The 20,797-nt window shown below is 29.5% G+C and overlaps 1 protein-coding gene across 1 annotated transcript in view; it reads right to left on the bottom strand.

Annotated features, from left to right (window-relative positions):
- Window positions 1-20,797, bottom strand: part of LOC145322916 (uncharacterized) — a 50,842-nt gene that overhangs the window by 18,077 nt on the left and 11,968 nt on the right. The window contains exons 4-7 of the mRNA XM_080165276.1: window positions 8,167-8,297; window positions 5,151-5,242; window positions 4,873-4,945; window positions 3,760-3,848 (exon numbers count right to left, since the gene is read on the bottom strand). Coding sequence (XP_080021402.1) covers window positions 3,760-3,848; window positions 4,873-4,945; window positions 5,151-5,242; window positions 8,167-8,297 — 385 coding nt within the window. The remainder of the gene's footprint in view (window positions 1-3,759; window positions 3,849-4,872; window positions 4,946-5,150; window positions 5,243-8,166; window positions 8,298-20,797) is intronic.

Genomic DNA, 20,797 nt, shown 5'->3' with positions numbered 1-20,797 from the left:
ATCTATGTTTATATTCTTATATCCGACTAATTATAATTTGTCTATGGTTTCTTGTTTCAGTGTTACCCTAGGTATAATATTATTAATCTATGTTTATATTCTTATATCCGACTAATTATAATTTGTCTATGGTTTCTTGTTTCAGTGTTACCCTAGGTATAATATTATTAATCTATGTTTATATTCTTATATCCGACTAATTATAATTTGTCTATGGTTTCTTGTTTCAGTGTTACCCTAGGTATAATATTATTAATCTATGTTTATATTCTTATATCCGACTAATTATAATTTGTCTATGGTTTCTTGTTTCAGTGTTACCCTAGGTATAATATTATTAATCTATGTTTATATTCTTATATCCAACTAATTATAATTTGTCTATGGTTTCTTATTTCAGTGTTACCCTAGGTATAATATTATTAATCTATGTTTATATTCTTATATCCGACTAATTATAATTTGTCTATGGTTTCTTGTTTCAGTGTTACCCTAGGTATAATATTATTAATCTATGTTTATATTCTTATATCCAACTGATTGTAATTTGTCTATGGTTTCTTGTTTCAGTGTTACCCTAGGTATAATATTATTAATCTATGTTTATATTCTTATATCCAACTGATTATAATTTGTCTATGGTTTCTTATTTCAGTGTTACCCTAGGTATAATATTATTAATCTATGTTTATATTCTTATATCCAACTGATTGTAATTTGTCTATGGTTTCTTGTTTCAGTGTTACCCTAGGTATAATATTATTAATCTATGTTTATATTCTTATATCCGACTAATTATAATTTGTCTATGGTTTCTTGTTTCAGTGTTACCCTAGGTATAATATTATTAATCTATGTTTATATTCTTATATTCAACTATATTATAATTTGTCTATAGTTTCTTGTTTCAGTGTTACCCTAGGTATAATATTATTAATCTATGTTTATATTCTTATATCCAACTAATTATAATTTGTCTATGGTTTCTTGTTTCAGTGTTACCCTAGTATAATATTATTAATCTATGTTTATATTCTTATATCCAACTATATTATAATTTGTCTATGGTTTCTTGTTTCAGTGTTGCCCTAGGTATAATATTATTAATCTATGTTTATATTCTTATATCCGACTAATTATAATTTGTCTATGGTTTCTTGTTTCAGTGTTACCCTAGGTATAATATTATTAATCTATGTTTATGTTCTTATATCCAACTGATTGTAATTTGTCTATGGTTTCTTGTTTCAGTGTTACCCTAGGTATAATATTATTAATCTATGTTTATATTCTTATATCCAACTGATTATAATTTGTCTATGGTTTCTTGTTTCAGTGTTACCCTAGGTATAATATTATTAATCTATGTTTATATTCTTATATCCAACTGATTGTAATTTGTCTATGGTTTCTTGTTTCAGTGTTACCCTAGGTATAATATTATTAATCTATGTTTATATTCTTATATCCGACTAATTATAATTTGTCTATGGTTTCTTGTTTCAGTGTTACCCTAGGTATAATATTATTAATCTATGTTTATATTCTTATATCCAACTATATTATAATTTGTCTATGGTTTCTTGTTTCAGTGTTGCCCTAGGTATAATATTATTATTCTATGTTTATGTTCTTATATCCAACTGATTGTAATTTGTCTATGGTTTCTTGTTTCAGTGTTACCCTAGGTATAATATTATTATTCTATGTTTATGTTCTTATATCTAACTGATTGTAATTTGTCTATGGTTTCTTGTTTCAGTGTTACCCTAGGTATAATATTATTAATCTATGTTTATATTCTTATATCCAACTAATTATAATTTGTCTATGGTTTCTTGTTTCAGTGTTACCCTAGGTATAATATTATTAATCTATGTTTATGTTCTTATATCCAACTGATTGTAATTTGTCTATGGTTTCTTGTTTCAGAGTTACCCTAGGTATAATATTATTAATCTATGTTTATATTATTATATCCAACTAATTGTAATTTGTCTATGGTTTCTTGTTTCAGAGTTACCCTAGGTATAATATTATTATTCAATGTTTATGTTCTTATATCCAACTGATTGTAATTTGTCTATGGTTTCTTGTTTCAGTGTTACCCTAGGTATAATATTATTATTCTATGTTTATATTCTTATATCCAACTGATTATAATTTGTCTATGGTTTCTTGTTTCAGTGTTACCCTAGGTATAATATTATTAATCTATGTTTATATTCTTATATCCAACTAATTATAATTTGTCTATGGTTTCTTATTTCAGTGTTACCCTAGGTATAATATTATTAATCTATGTTTATATTCTTATATCCAACTATATTATAATTTGTCTATGGTTTCTTGTTTCAGTGTTGACCTAGGTATAATATTATTATTCTATGTTTATGTTCTTATATCCAACTGATTGTAATTTGTCTATTATCTCTAGTTTCAGTGTTACCCTAGGTAGACTATTACTAATCTATGTTTTTATTCTTATATCCAAATATATTGTAATTTGTCTATGGTTTCTTGTTTCAGTGTTACCCAAGGTATAATTATTAATCTATCTTTATATTCTTATATACTACTAATTATAATTTGTCTATGGTTTCTTGTTTCAGTGTTGCCCTAGGTATAATATTATTATTCTATGTTTATATTCTTATATCCAACTGATTGTAATTTGTCTATGGTTTCTTGTTTCAGTGTTACCCTAAATATAATATTATTAATCTATGTTTATACTCTTATATCCAACTAATTATAATTTGTCTATGGTTTCTTGTTTCAGTGTTACCCTAGGTATACTATTATTAATCTGGTTTTATATTTTATATCAAAAAAGCATCTGGAAGGACAGGTAGATATCTGTATATACATCTATACTATAGATCTATTATCATAGCAACATTTTTAAAATTATGAGATCATTTCATTGAAACAAATCATTGTAAATGTTATAATTGAATCATCAAATCAAATTAAAATCATATGTTTAAAGAGTGAATTTGTCAATCAAAGTTAGATTTTCAATGATTTTTAAAACTTTAAGCCGCTTTAGTTTTCTAGGGATAATAATAATGGGACAACGGCTTATCAATAATCTTCGCTATAAACTGTATAAATTTATATAAAGACCAACATGATGTAAACTTTTTTTCTTATGATTTAGTATCCCTTATTACACTGCATGACAACATATTTTTCAATGAATAAAAAAATATGAGATAAAAATTTAAATTTTGTCCTTATAAATGACAACTACAGTAACTTTATATGCAATACTAAATAATTAGGCCATTCTTCTATCTTCACATATAGTCTTTTAAGAATATCTTCATAGTAACATAACAAGGATATATATGTCCTATAATATGTAGCCAAAACAATGACAGCATGAAAATTAAAATTGCTCAGATTAGATACACTATGCATGTTTAGATAACGACATAATAGAGATGCAACTAAAAAGTCACTAAAAATAATACAATATAAAAAACAACCTTTATCCTTATATAAAAGTAACAGGATGTCTGTTTATCTATGTGTGGGTTTAGAGAAAGATTAAACATATTAGAAGCTTTACTGTAAAGGAGAACCTTATCTGTGTATTAGTTAGTTTGCTCTTAAGGTAAAGACACTGAAAAAGACAACTATTTTGTTACCTTCTGTCAAAAAGAAGTATTTTATAGTGTCTTTAAAAAAGCCGATAAATTAAAAAAACTGTTGGCCGAATTATCCAGAATGACGTCATAATAGAAAAATTACCTTTCAGGGGCCCCCATTTCTGGTTCCTCTGTGGTTCTGTTGTAGATACCAAATCTGTATTTCACTCTCACTTCTTGGGACCTCTCAACCTAGGGGGAAATTACAAAATTATGTTAAACAAAATTACCCCTTCTGTTGGTTGGAAAGGGTGGACAATAACTAATCAATAAAAGTAATCAAAGTTTTTGAGCCAACGAATAAGTTGTTGATATGATAAGAACAAAAAAGCTTAGCAGGGTTGGTACAATTGAGTTTAAAAGAGTTTTACTAATTTGCTAATTTTCGGTATTAAATCATCACTCAAAGCAAGATAATTTTCTGTTTAAAAAAAAGATAAAAAATCTCAAATTTGCAAAACCTGTAATTTCAAGGGGTGTGTTTTCACTTCTGCACATGTATCACAAAGCAGCTTATAGTTTCTATTAAATAATGACGTCATATAATACAAATGACCAATGATAGGCGAGCATACTTTGTAATTGACGAATGTTAAAATGTATATTGGCCTATCAATGGTCATTAGGATTGTATGACGTAATTTTCTATTAGGCACTATAAGCTGCTTCATGTATTACATTATTAAATAATCAGAACTGTATATTATTACAACAGCGAAATCTATTTCCTTTGCCATTCATGAATATTTGCTATTGCTATTATGAACCTCAGCAAATGTGATAATCTGCGGAAGTGAATAAACACTATTTGTGCATCTAATTTTGTCAGGGAAGAGAGAGGACAATGGTACATTACTTTGATACCCAAAGTTTTATATCTTATAAAGTTATTTTATTCGTTGACTCAAAATTTTCGGGGGGGACTATGTTAAATTTTAACTGGTAGATTCAAAGCTAGCAGTGTCCAAACTGTTTAACCAATAATTTTAATCTACTTAAGGAGAAATCATTATTGTCATAATTTATCGTCCATTGTCTTATCCCTCAAGATTCCTGAGTTTTATTCATGAAAATTATTATAAATTTATCAAGATTTAAAATTTGTGATAATTTTCAAAATTCAAGGAATTCAACCAAAAAATGTACTATTAATAATTTAAAGACAAAGGTCGTGCAATCAAAAGGTTGGTTGTCTGGTGAATTAAAAATTCCTTACCTTACAGCTGACAAGATTTAAACATAGCACAAATGGATTTGAAAGTTTTTCACCGTTTTCACCAACCCAAAATCTGAAAAAATAAAACATTCAAATAATCAAAAAAAAATCTTGGATAAGTGTCTGTTTTTTTATAGCTATCATTTTCTCGGTGTGGTTCAAGGCTATTCTTGGTTATCACATAAAACACATATTGTTCCCTTATAATATCTTTCCCTCACTAAATGACTCACTTGCTTATTCCCTCACTAGCTCAATTACTCAGAAAAATTGTATACCTGACAGAAAGGGACCAGGTAGTGTGTATTCCATTCACATTCACTTCAAAAGGTTTTGAGTCCAGACCCTCGGTGCGTCCGCCAGTTTTTACCTGAATAAAAATAATTTTAACTTTTGTGGAAGTTATATCATCAACATAGTAATGGCGTGATTATTAGAATATAGTTATTTGTTGGTACATGAGATTCATGATGCTGTGAGTATTGGTGCAAAAAATATGACGTAACAAAAAAATGAGAGTCCACTATAAATTTTACCATTGGTCAATAACGGCCTCTCATTGGCTAATTTTTTTTGTTACGTCATATTTTTTGCACCAATACTCACAGCATCGAGATTCATAGAATATTCTATATAGGGAGTATTGTCGATTAAAATGTTCATCAAAAAAATCACCTTTCATTTTTAAGAAAACTAGTGTTAGTTAGTGCTTAATGTGCTACTTATGTTCAAAAATGTTCCTATTTATGTTATTCTAGGTTGGATAAAATGATAAATTAAAAGCTTTGTTTCCATATTTGTTACACAAACAATTTTGTTAAAATTGCTCATGTCATAACTATGGCCTTATATTGTAAAGATGGCGACGACGCATTTTCAAACATTTATATGACGCAGGGAATAGTAAACGCAAGACACGTGATTTGTCAGGGGAAAAAAGGAAGGACTTTTTCGTTGAGATAAAACACAAATAGGATAGCGAAGGTATTTTAACGTTCTAAATATCTGTAATTTTCTTGGGTGCTATTCAAGAAAAATTGCACATTGATAATCTCTATGTTGGCCTTTAAATTTGCCCTATATTTGAGCAATTTTTATTAAATTCTTATCATTTATGGATGTTATCATTTTTTTAAATTTACTTTTTACTTTTACCATGCTAATTTCTAACTTTGAACTTTTATAATTTTTAAATGTAAATAAGAGATGTTAATTTAAATTCATAAACAAATATACATATTAGATAATTTTTTGTTTGTACTATAAATTTTATTTGATAATAATTTTGATACTTTTTTGGTATTTATCTAATCTTATTATTAAAAGATTTGAAATTTAATAATATTTTAGTAGCGAAGCTACTCTATAATTCACTTTGTCTGTCAGTTTGTCCCTAACTGCATTTAGAGAATGTGTTTTATTATTTTAGATATTTAGACAGCTTAAATGAATGAGTATAAAGTATATATTATATTCTTGGTCCGTCGGTATATAGGTCATGCTTGAAAAGATATCCTCTCTCGTTTTTTCATGACAACTGAATATATGCTCTAAAGGACACTTTGTTCGTTTGTCTATTCATGACTTTTTCAACCTTCGCTACTTGTCATTCTTGCTCTTTATTTCGTGTATTGCGTTGTTAAAACAAGGAAAAGATTCATATAAATATTCAGCAATTCATTGTAGTATAATTTCAACAGCTCGTATCTTTAATTTGCGCATTTTTTGAAAAAAATTTTCATTTGACAACTTGATAATTGACGGAATAATTCCTAGGGCGACTATACACAATGATTTCAGCCAAAAAGACCTCAAAATACAAGTAGACAGTGCAAAGATTTTGTTTGTTAAAAAATTGTCATAGCTTTTATGAATGTTGTCATCAATGTTCTTTGATTCATCTATTTTATGTTTTTTTATAACCCCCTTTCCAACATTGTATTTATAAATATTTAATCAATAATAAATTTAAAAAAGATAATAGATTAAAACTGCAAAATATTCCTATTCTATTCCAGAAAAGGAAAAAAGGAAATAAATTAAGCTTTATATTTAGAGAAATATTAATAGAAAAAAATCAAGTAAAAAGTAAAAGAAATTTACTATTTAATGATCTTAAAATTGCACATGGAAGCCTTTAAATTGGAAACATCTTGAATTCCGGTAGAAATTATACAACCCCCCTCCCCCCATCAATGGATAAAGAATACGTCGATATATTGACAGGTGATGTTTGTCTTCAATTTAGGTTGCTAATATGGACATCATTATTGGTCAGTTAGTTCATCCAGAAGGAGGGCAGGGTATTTAGTAAAGGTGGTGGATGAGAGGTAGCAGCTAGCTGCGAGTTTCACATTATTAGTGCAAAAAGAGATTTTGCCGAGAATTTTGAATTAACAAGGCCAAAGTCTAAAAGTTCCAATTTCAAAGATCAAAATTATCTAATAATTCATTTTAAACACATAGCAACACAATTAAAACTTGAAATAAAAATGTTTTTCTTTAGAAAACAAGTACGATAGCTTCCAAAGGTTTATAACAAATTCTCTCATTCAATTTATCAAATCTTAATTTGTTGATACCAACTATTATAGTCCAAACAACAGAAGGAGTAATTTTGTGTATCATAATTGGGATTTACATAAATTTTTCGTTCATTATCTTATCCCTTAAGATCCAAGCATGTAATAGATGAACAAACAAACTTATATAAAGTAGCTGCGCTACTAAAAAATATTTAAATGTTCACGTCATGTAAATTAATCTTGGCCGAAATCCAAAGTTTTAGCAAATTGAGTTATTTACAGGAATTTCCTATTAATATGCCTAATATCACAAATAAATTCTTTAAATTTATTATCATTTTTACATTCTTTTCAAATAATTTGCATATTTCAAAAAATATTACGCATTGTAGAAATATTTTTAAAGATTATAATGAAATATGTCATTGAATTTTTTTTTCTTGGAATTTTAAGAAGATATTAAAACAATGTCTTAAATGCTGATTTGTTATTTTTTTAATATTATAAATGAAAAGAGTGTAATTTTCATGTTGGCTAGATGTTGACTAAATGACTTTACTATTTAGTGGTCGTGGCTAACATATTATCGACATACAATCTGTCTAATGCCATTTCAATTAATATTTGACTGTCTGTTTGTCTTTTCTTTTGTCTTTTCGTACATGTGTCTTTTTGGCTGCCCATTTGTCTATCTTTCCGTCTGTCTGTCAGTATGACCGTCCGTCAGTCTGTCAGTCCATCTGTCTGTTCAGTCATAATAATCCTTTACCTGGTGAATGAAACCGTTGATGGGCCAAGAATATTTGAACTCTACGTCTGAGCTTGCCGGAGCCACAATCTCGAGGCTGGAGCCTTCGGAGCCCGAGCATACAGGCCCCTCTGACACTCCCTTCCGGTTGGCTGATAAAAAAAACACACATTAAAATCAAATTTTGATCAGAGGGACATTAGTACCCAAAGTTTTATAACAACGTTAGCTCAAAAACTTAGGGTACTTATTATTGATATTTTTCTTCAAACTATCAGTGCCTAAACTTTTCAACCAATAAATTAGGATGTATGTGTATATATTTAACCTCCATTGTCTTATCCCTTTAGATCCATGGAGCATATACATTATAGTTGTATTAATAAAACAAGAATAAGCTTATTTATTAGATTATTTTTGCAATATTTACTTGAAGATAAATATTTACTTGTTATTATATGATATTATTTATTTGAAGAAAAACAAATAATGTTATTTATTTATAATATTGCTATACATTGCAGGGATGTAAAGGGATAAGACAATAGCTGATAAGTTAATGTACATACCAAATGCTGTTGAAAGGTATGAACATTCAACTTATTGAACCAACAAATCAAAAGTCCCCAACGTTGTAAAGCCAACGAGGAAGTAAATGTATTATAAAACTTTGGAGACTAGTGTAATAAACAGCCCATTGTCCCCTCTCTCTCTGTATACATTTCAATGACCCTCATTTACTTTATAAATACTAAAAATAAACAAATATTTAAATAAATACATAAATTATTTTTGGAAATTTTTTGACCTTAAATGACCTTATTTAATATACAGAAAAAAAGGTCAAAGACTTTAATTTAAAAATAGTTAAGCAACTCCAAAGTTATAGTTATTCCGTATGTCTGTCATTAAAAAACACAATATAAAGCAGGGATCTTAAGGGATAAGACAATTAATGATAAAGTGTTGTTCACCCCCAGTTTTGATAAACATATATATCCAAAAGATAGTAGGCTGAGAGTTTGTAAAACTCAATTAATATTTATTAAAAGTCTTGAAAGTTTTAAGTCAATGAATTCCCTTTTGTTATATTTTCTATATAAATGTTCTTGTTAATTGAAATAAATCTTGAATTTTAACAATTTTGTAATAAATTTGAAATTATTACACAAAAAAGTCTTGTGATTATCTTTTTTTTTCTTTTATGTAAGCGTTTTTTAATTCGATTGATTTATTTTATTTTATAATCTTAGATTTAAAAATTATGATTTTATTTAATGTAAAGTAATGCATATTTTTATATCGACTTTCTTTATATATTACATGAATAAATGCGAGTAAAACCAAATTAAAAGCTATCGCCTCCCCTCCCCCTTTAAACAAAAAAGAAAAATGAGTATTAAAAGAAATTTTTTGGGAGCGCCCGATATTATAAATTACCTACAGCCCTAGGGCCGCATAAGAAAGGCAAAAATCAGGGATCTAAAGGGATAAGACAATGTCCGATAAACGATAAATATATATACACTAACAATTATAATAAAGAAAATTACACCTGTAATTTAAGATTAATGTTGGAAAAGTTTGGACACTTCTAGTTTATACTACCCAAACAATATTTAATATAAGTACTCAAAGATTTTCAAAATAATTTACAGTTCATTGTCCCCCTCCCTCCCTGCAGCTGCACAAGAAGACTAAAATTGCAACAAAAGAGAGATCTGGGGTTGGTTTCAAACAATAGATAGAACAAAAATAGACTAAAACTTGGACGGGACATTATAATGCATTACATTTGAAAAATATTTTTTACCAGTGAGTGAAGGGACAAAGTTGTATAACCACGTTTTCTTATTCGTTGCCTCGAAACTTTAATTGAATTGTTTTTGGTTGGTTCCAAACTAAAAGTGTCTACACTTTTCGAAAATAATTTTTTCTACGAAGGGGTAAATTTGATTAACATCATCGGGGATTTATCATTTATTGCCTTATCATTTAAGAACCTTGAGTTTTGCTCTAAAAACCTATATAGTCGATTTAATTAATAATAATAATTAATGATGTAATTTTTGATTATTTGCCAGTGCAATCAAAGGGTTGATTGTCTATTGGATTATCTAAACTAAATATCTATTATTGAATCGGTTATGTCCAGTTATCGCGGCTCAACAGTTATTTTTTTAAATCCAATCTTTTGTGATTTCAGGGATTATATGGGATAAATTAAAATTAAATTTTATTGGAAGATAAATAAATGTTGAATAGTGAACATAATATCAGAAAAGTGGGGGACATTGGACTGTAAATTACAAAACTATGGGTACTTTTATTGAAATATTGTTTGTTAGTTCCAAACTAACAATGTCTAAACTTTTCACCCACTAATTTGCTCTACTGAAGGGTTAATTTTGTTTATCATCATCGCTATGTACCTCGTCAATTTATCAACTTTTAGGTTAAACTAACAAACTATTTATACACTATTGTCTTATCTCTATATCCCTGCTTTATCTTAACACAAAGAATTCAAATTGGCTTTATGATTGAATACCAATACCAGGGAGGGAGAGGACAATGACGGTTGAATTAATCTATAACCCTTTCTCCCACCAACATTTACCTATTATCAAAGAGTTTTTTTATTGGAAGATTAATTTATTTTTTATTATCCTATCCCTGTATGCCCTGTATTGAATAATGCATAATGAAATTGGTATTTTCTTTTTAATGTCAAATTGTTTTAATAAATTACTCTGGCTCTGTTGTTTTCAAATATTTAGTACTCCTCCAAAATGAGTTTTTAAATAATGAATTATTATTGATATTTTATGGTAAAAAGTGACAAAGCCCAAATCGCGTCAAAATTGTGTCAAAAATCATCCATACTACGTCATAAAAATGAGGGTTTATCTGTCTCTTTTTAAGGGGTTTTCTTTCCCACTTCTCCTCTGATCTCCCTCATTTTTATGACGTTACATGAATCATTTTTATCACATTTTTGATACAATTGGGGCTTTGTCCCAAAAGTTCAGTAAGTAAAAGTGGTAATTGCTTACTTTTTAACAATATTGGCTATCCTTATAATATAAGAATAAACTTTTGATTTAGAAAATCATGGGGGGAAAGACTGGATTGTAGATTAATTTAACCCCCATTGCCCGCTCCCTCCCTGGCAAAAGCATGCATTATCGCGTGTATGCTTGGCGGCTAAAGGCGGAAAAAGTTGCATTTATCAAAAAAAATGCACTTTGGAAGTCTGTATGAAAGATTTATCAAAGTGTGATAGGAACAATTTTGTCCATTGGTAGCACATGGAGGAGATATTGGACTGTTAATAATAACGTTTTCTTATTCGTTAGCTTTAAAACTTTACTAAATTTTGATTATATGATAAATTCAGTTGAGTATCCAAACGTTTCAGTCCATAATTTTCATTTATATGAAAGGGTAATTGTGTTTACCATCATTGGGGATGTAACTCAATCTATCATCGATTGCCTTATACCTTTAGATACTTGGTTCTTTATTGGATCAAAGGTTGGTTGCCTGTAGTAATTACAAACAGACAGACATGTAGTATAGCATTACCTCTCAATAAGTTAAATATAAAGTACAGATAAATAATAAAATATTTAAAGAAGACTGCACCAAGCACATGTGTCTGAATGACTCAGTGTACTTTGGGGTGTACTTTTCATTTACAGACTTGTACTTCCCACAGATATAGATTCCCCCCCCCCAAAAAAAAAAGTCAAACATTTTTTTTATTTTATTCTTTGTTTATTGACCGGTGTTAAAAGCTCAAAAACATATTGCTTTAAATGTTTAGGCTTTTTACAGCTGCGCTCCTTTTCGACAAAAACTTGTCTTGTTTACTATAAAAATAAGGGTTGCTTATCTAAGTATCTATAAGAAAATATAATTTCTTTCTTAATTAGATAACAAAGGAGAAAATTGGTTGGTTTTATGCCACAGAAATAGATGGGTAATCAGCTATTTTAATGGCCGATAAATTAATAAATCTCTAATTATGGTAAACAAATTACCCCTTCTGTAGATTACAATGAGTGGTTGAATCATTTGGACACTAAAATTAATGAACAATCCTATCAAAATTTAATAAAAGTCTCCAAAGTTGTTATATTAAAGAATAAGAAAACACTTTGCTATATCTTTGGGGACTAGTGTAATAAACAGCCCAATGTCCCCTCCCTCCCTCCCTGCATTAAGATAACAAAACCAAGGAGAAACAACAATTTTCCAAGAGAAACATTGCCCCAAGCAAAAATAAAGATAAAATAATGATCTTGAGCTAACAGAATAAATTAGACTGCGCCCCTAGTCTCTAGGGGTACAGCTAACATTTTTGTAAATAGCCTAAAATCTGCTAACCAAAATAAAGACTTAGTAGACCAATTAAGGGGTCTACTAATATAATGTAGATACCCAATGATTATACACAAAATGAACCCTTCTGTAGTTTAAATTAGTGGTTGAAACGTTTGGACACTCACTTTAATGAACCAACCAAACAGAATTCAATAATCACCTCCTTCCTTTAAAAAAATGGACTAAACACAAACAACCAACTACTTTATATCTAAGGATGGGCAATTTTTAATTATTTCTTTGGATTTGGAAAGCTAATTGGGCTAGAATACAAAGATAAGACAATGGATGATAAATCACCCAAAAAATCAGTAAATGAAATACTTTGATAGAGAATTACAATGTAAAATGATGGGAAGGAGAACTGAAAAATTTGTTTTGTGCTATAATGGAGTGAGAATTAATTTATCTCCAATTGTCCACTCCTTTCCTGTAATTATCGAAGATGCAACAACGATGTAACAATCACTATCGCCTAGATTTAATTTGTAAAAGTTTACAGTAGAAAAATGATATTTATTTAGACAGACTTTATTTTTTTACATTTTCATAGGCTAAAAATGCTATTTGTGACTAGCTGATAAATTGTATTAACATAGAACATTGTAAAATTAAGCATTCTTTAAAGTACAAATCTTTAAAATTATCTTTAGCGGCCAACACAACAATTTTTCATCAAAATTGCATGTTGCTGTTTTTTGAGAGAAAAAAATTCACCAAACAAGAAAATTTCAAATTATCCTGAATTTATGAAATTGAAAAATTTAAACTATCTTTTATTTTCTAAAATATAATCATTTATTTTTTTTAGTGGGAGGGGGGAGATTGACTTCAAAAGTTTATTGAATCTCTTAATTTTGAGCATGATTACAAATATTTTAAAATGTGTATTTTTGTAGTTTTTCTATCTAAAATTGGCATTATTATATTTTTATAGGCTATAATTTTAAACAAACCCACCTAGATGTTTTTTTTGTATAGATAAACCTGCCTCTTTGTATTTGACCATTTGGAGGGGTCGATTTCTTAAATTTTTAAACAACTTTTAAGGTTTATTTTGTGCTGTTATCATATCAATATAAGACAAGCTATAATCATTGGACAAGATCAAACTATGAACACGTTTTTATAGACATGCAGTTGACTTTTATAATGTCATTATTATATGATAATAAGTCAAATATGAGTACTTTTCTTTAATATCAAATATCTTCCAAAAATTACTAGAATAGAATAGCGAGAAGTCATCAAATAGTAAAATTACTATTAAACTATTAGATCAGAATTATTTGTATGTATAAAAACGTTTTCGCCGGCCGGAAGGATTAATGATTTTTTTTCTTCTCAAAAATAAGCTAGTCTATACTTAGATTTAAGTATGAACCTTAAATTTCAGGGAGAAAGGGGCAATTGTGGATAAACAAATTTACAACGCATTCTTTCTCCCATTATTTTTGAGCTACTTCATGCATTATAGGCGATATTTGTAGGAAAGATTAATTTATGAGCCATTGCATTATCCCTGTATCCCTGATGCCTCAACATAGGTCAATAAATGGCGCAAAGTCAGGGATTAATGGATATGTCAATGAAAGATAAAATATTTTTTTCTTTAATATTCTTGGGTCCTAATATAATTTAGATAATACTTTGAAGTTTGTTGAAGATTAATTTAACTTCCATTGTCATATCCCTTTACCCCTGACACAAAGTTTTAGACCTAGCAACCATCAATTATCCATCTATGCGTGAGGGTAAACATATATATAATGGGATTTTAGAAACCGGTTTCTTGCCGTGCGCTGTTCATATGTGAGTGTGTAGTGTACATACATGTCAAAGCTCGCGGTGAAAAATGTGCAGGGATCATAGGGATATGACAATGAAAGATAACTTGATGTACACCTCCAATTATCAGAATCAAATTGCCCCCTTCTTTAGATTAAAAGTATTGGTTAATAAAAGTCCAAAATTTTTTAGCTAAAAAAGTAAAATAAAATGTTAATTAAACTTTGGGTACCAGTATAATTTACAATCCAATGTCCACTCCCTCCCTAATTTCTGTGTGCGTGTGAGCGCGTAGTTGTGTGCTTATTTTAGATTCTAGCCGACTACAAAAAAGAGATAGTTTCAACAATAACAATCAAATCCAAAATCATGACATTAATAACAAGCTATCAATAATATTAGACAATAAATAAGGAAAAAAACATATCAGGGAGGGAGGGGACATTGGACTGTAAATTACAATGGTACCCAAAGTTTTACAACAACCTTATCTTTTTGGAAAGACTCAAAAACTAGATACACTTTAACCCTTCCGGTTTTTTCTATCTCATTTTCTGTGTGAAAGATAAAGAGCCCAAACTGCTTGACTAAAAGATAATTTTTTTTTGACTTAAACAAAGCATTCTATCGTACTAAAATACTAAATTATCCTCTAGTAGTACATCCTTATATGAAATACAGGTGTTCAAGTCAATTTCAGGTTTCAGGTATGATCCTGCAGGTCCTGATCCTCCAGGTCTCCAAAAATCTTTAAAAAGCTCCTGTGACCGCAATTTTTTACTTAGAGACTTCAAATTTTAAACTTAAGCTTTTCTCACATGTCTACATAACGTATTAAAATTTCACAAAGATCCGCCGCCGTTTTCCCGCCGACCGCCGACTGCGGCGGCTGGCAGCTGCCAAGTACAGCTGCGGCCGCTGAAATTTATGTTTGATATTTCTAATATAGAATTTACATAAACATAAACATTTTCTGTGAAAAATTGTTCTTCTAGCTTCAAAAATAAGAAAATTACAGCTGTTTGAAATTTTTAAGTGAAAAAGGACCTAAAAACAAAGGTTGTTAAATAAAAGGGTGAAGGAAGCGAAATTTGACTTTGACTCACTTAAGGTTGGAAATTCATTACCAAACAGGGGACTTGCACAAAAATTTTAGCCCTCTAGCTCTAATAGGAACTGAGATAATAGGGGGGGGGGGGCGTTGAACGCCCCCTCCCCCGACCGATTAAGGTGCGGCAAGGGGCCCGACCGTAAGGGGTTAATGAATTTTTTATGGGTTACTTATAAACTTTTAAATCACTAATTTTAATTTACTAAACGGGTATAATTTTGTTAACCATAATTGGTTATATTCATCAATTAATTGTCCATTGTCTTATCCCTTTAGATCCCTACAAGTTATAGAGTATCGCCGATATTATCATTTGATGAATGCTTGTATGATGATTAATAACATGTCAAAAAATAACAAATTACATATTTTTTTTGTTATTTCTTTAAATACATTGCTTATCTTTAATACTTATGTACTCTTTTTTATTATGTATTAAAACAAGGATGATAACTTTCAATGTTACCCAAAGTAAATTACACTGGTACCCAAAGTTTTATGTCGTTCTTTGGCAAAAAAAAACTTTGGTGACTTTTAATAAATTCTGATCGTGTATTCTAAACTTTTATACAAAGTAAGGATATTTTGTTGATCATAATTGGGGTGTACATAAATTTATAAACATACAATGAAGTTTATAGAAAAGCTTCACTTTATTGAATTTAACCCAAAATATTTGTTTTTCTGTAAGCTAAGGCATGTTTCATAAAAAGAGTAGAAATTCTTGTTTCAAAATAATATGTAAATATATGGACAAAATATAGAAAAACAAGGATGACAACATCCATAAAAGCGAAGCTCTGAAACGGTAGGCAAACGGACATAAACACTTGTATAATGACAGAACTGAATAATCAGAATGCGAATGTATAAGAGTCAAAGCAAAATTGTAAGTAAATTTGTTGAAAAACTGCTTGATACAGGATAATGATTATGGACATACTTACATTTTTAGGACTTGATTATAGAGTTGCTTCGCTTATAATATTGTACTTTGTTGTCCCAGAAAACAGTATACCAAAAATCAGACCAATCACATACAAATTTGTTGTTAAAAATGTAAAAAAAATCAACATGTTCAAAATGGACGTACATTCTGGTAATGATTATAGAGTTGCTACGCTTTCTAACTCGTACCTAACCATTACAGGAATCACCATGCAAAATTTGAAATCGATAGGACAATTCTAACATGCCTAAATTAACGAAAAAAGCTATTTAAAAAAGTAAAAAAATCAACATGTTTAAAATGGACGTACGGACATTTTGGTAATGATTATAGAGTTGCTACGCTTTCTAAATCGTACCTAACTACTAAAGAAATCACCATGCAAAATTTGAAATCGATAGGACAATTCTAACATGTCTAAATTAACGAAAAAAGCTATCCGTGACGGACGTACGGACGGACGGACGGACCGACCCTAATTATAGAAAAGCTTCGCTTTTAAAAAGAAATATATGTAGATAGATAGATAGATGATAGATAGATAGATAGAGAGAGAGAGAGAGAGAGAGAGAGAGAGAGAGAGAGAGAGAGAGAGAGAGAGAGAGAGAGAGAGAGAGAGAGAGAGAGAGAGAGAGAGAGAGAGAGAGAGAGAGAGAGAGAGAGAGAGAGAGAGAGACAGAGAGAGAGAGACAGAGAGAGAGAAAGAGAGAGAGAGGGAAATAGATAAATAGGGAGAGAGAGAGAGTGAGATAAAGAGAGTTAGGCCTAAACATGTGTTTTTTATTACATGAGGGTGTGTTTTTACACAAAAAGCATAAATAAACAAAAATCTTGTTTTTATGATTACTTAAAGTACTTGATTTAGATTATTTAATAAAAAAAGGATAACAACATCCATCAAAGCGAAGCTCTGAAATGGAAGGACAAACATCGACATGTTTAAAATGGACGTACGGACATTCTGGTATTGTTTATATAGTTACTACGCTTTCTAAATTGTACCTAACTACTATAGAAATCATCATGCAAAGTTTGGTTTCGATAGGACAATTCTAACCTGTTTAAATTAACGAAAAGAGCTAACTCTCTGTGACGGACGTACGGACGGACCGACCCTAATTTTAGAAAAGCTTCGCTTTTAAAAAGGATAACTATGTCCATATGTAGAGCAGCATCAATAAGCTGAAAAAAATAAAATTACATTCAAAGAACAGTACACAGTAATACAGAAAAAATATAGATGATAATTTTCTTTCTCTTAAAACTGCATGGGAAAAGTTAAAATTTCCTCTATAGAACTTACTTACAAATTTTTAGTTATTAAGACTCATTAAGCCATTAAAAGTTTCACAATTCTAAATAACCCGGTAAATAAATTTTATAGAATTCCCCCTTTGCTTTGAAGTCCTTTACAATAATTTTGATAATCAAGATGGAACTAGATTTTTGTGGCTAAGCATAAGTAGTGTTCAGAGTATTATTATTGTGTCAAATAATTTAAAAACAATGTCAAAATTGTTTTATAAGTTAGTAACAAAGCTACTATATAAGCGAGACCTTTTAGACTATAAGTTCCAAATGATATCTTGATTGGTTTGTCCTAACTAGCAGTTTTCAATTTTTTCAACCAATAATTTCAATTTATAGAAGGTTTTATATTGTTCTTCATCATTGGGGTTGCATGTACATTAATTTATTATCCATTTCTTAAACCTTGAGGCCCATAACGTAGATTGGCTGAAATACCATCGACATTAAGTTGTTTATAATCAAAGCCTTGTTATTGCTACTCTTCTTGTGGACAAAATGTTTCATGTTTTCAGATGAAAGAGTTGCTGCTTAAATTAATAGGTCAACGTCTGCAGTACATGGACGGGTTGCACCTTTATAGAGGGGTGGGGGAGTTTAATATGTTTGCTGCTTAGCTTGAGAAAATGAAATAGCACAAAACCTTCCGAAGATTAATATAAATCTTTTCTAAAAAATGTTAACCCAACAGTTTTTGATATCTTAAGTACCAAAATTGAATTCAAATAAAAGGCATAAAGAGAGGAGACATTTGACTACAAATTACACTAGTACCCAAAGTTTTACAGACAAATCTCTCATTAGTTGGCTTAAAAACTTTGGTTACTTTTATTAGATGTTGATTAGGTTGCACAATACTTCAGTGTCCAAACTTTTTTACCAATAATTTTATTCCACAAAAGGGTCAATTTTGTTTATCTTAATTTCGGGTATAGATTATTCTAAATTGCCTTTTCCCTAAAGATCTAGGGAAAGCACAAAACGTTTTAGACGCTTTTTTAAAAATATCTTTAATAGAGCATGATTTTTCAAATGTATCCAAAACATACTTTGAAATGCCTAGCAGTCTGGCAAAATCCAACAAAGGATTCATTGTAGACTTTTTAAAAAGGAAAATAGCATAAAACATGCTTTTGTCAAATACAATAATTCTTTAGGGTTTATGGTTAACTGCTTTTCCTAACCGTTTAAGAGATCATATGTAACTTTTCCAGAATAAAATGAAGTACTTTTACTTTGAAAGAAGCATGATTTTTAAAATCAATACAAGAGGAGTGTTTAAAAATGCCTAAAAGTCTGGCAGAATAATACAAAGAAACCCGCATTTTTTTTGTTTCTACGTCGACTGCTGTTGCAAGGGTGTTTTCGCATTATTGCATCACAAAATGATTATTTTTGAGACAAAATGTATTCAATTTAAAATATATATTTTTTTCGGTTGCTATACCTTTTTCATCTACTTGGCTGTTTTTTTATATTTAAACAAAACTTAGACAACAAACTTAGACACTTTTTTTGCACCTCGTGTTTGATTATCTAATCGTGTCCATGTAGAAAACTGAGCAAAAAAAGTACATACATGTAACATAGACATATGTACAATGTACATTTGTTGTACTTTGAACAAATGGATGTAGAACAAATGTGGATATTATGACGGGATAACGAATCTCCTCAATTTAGGATGCTATTTCCTTGTCATTTATTGGTCAGTTTGCTCATTCATTAGGAGAGATGGGAATAAAAGGTGGTTGATGGGGGGGGGGGGGCTGGGGGTCGTTATTTCAGCCCGCTACAAGTACATGATTATAGTATATTAAAGTACATTTTAATCTAGTGTAAGATTAATATTAATCCATTTTTGATTATAGAACAATTGCAAATTTTCTGTGATTGATTATAAGAAAATTTTTAAAATTGTTTATTTTAACTAGAAAAGAAAATAAGGAAAAATCATTGGGGCCCTATTGACATTTAAATATTTCTTAATGTTTTTTTCCGGGTATAAGAGATATATGTATTCAAAATATCCTATAACAATCTATAATATAAACTATTATTATTGTTTGCTTTGATGTACCTTATGGTTTTTTTACTGCTAAACCGATTGAGTTCTCCATTTTAGGAAATTCCTAAGACTGTTTTAGGCTACTTCATATTCAGATTAAAATCTATGGATGGATTTAGGCTATTTTTCTGCCAAACTCAACCTCTTAGGACCATTAATGCAGTCGCTAGTTTACAAATAATATATAGATACATATGGATATAATTAAAAAATGTAATTTACAGACGTCTAAACACAATTTTTTTTCTTCTAATAAATTTTCGAATTAACGTAAGGAAACAATTGCACAATAGAAAAAAAATGCTTTGATCGATGGGTTAAAGAACGTACAATTATTGTGCGATTTAAATTGATTTTAGTCATGTGATCTTGTATTCTAAGATTTTCCCGACCTTCCTTTGGGTTTATAAAGAGTCAAAAACCAATGAAAAGACAATGGCCAATATAATAACCCCCCACTCCTTACTATTTTCAGATAAAGAATTCTGCTTTTATGAAATCGATAGAGACTAATATATTTAACTATAAACTTAAAGATATTGGGGGGATGATAGAGTTGTAGATTAACTAATAGTTCCCGTTTCCTGTATAAATGTATATAATGTACAAAAGTACACGTTACAAGATCATGCATTTCTATGCAGGGAGGGAAGGAGACATTGGACTGTTAATTACACTGGTACCTAAAGTTTTATTATTACTTTTCTTATTCGTTGGCTCAAAAACTATGATATTGAATTTGTGGTATCCAAATTTTTCAGCTAATAATTTTGTTTGTAAACATTTGGAATGTATATCAATTTATCGCCCATTGTCTTATCCCTTAAAATTCCGGCTTCCTATTTAAGATGTAATTGTATTTTCGGAATAAGGTATTGGTATTCAACAATTTTAATCATGTTGTGTTTGTGTGTATTTGGTTGATTTTTATTAGTAGTAGGATTAATTAATCCCCCATTGTCCTATCCCTCTATCCCTGCTTTCTAAGCAACACACATATACAAAAAGAAAAATATGTGTCAAGACTTTTTTGAGAAAA

The sequence above is a fragment of the Acartia tonsa genome, chromosome 6, assembly GCF_053477335.1.
Source record: "Acartia tonsa isolate MP-2025a chromosome 6, ASM5347733v1, whole genome shotgun sequence".
NCBI lineage: Eukaryota > Metazoa > Arthropoda > Copepoda > Calanoida > Acartiidae > Acartia > Acartia tonsa.
Note: the sequence above shows the minus strand (reverse complement) of the source record. Positions and strands in the feature narration are given on the sequence as shown.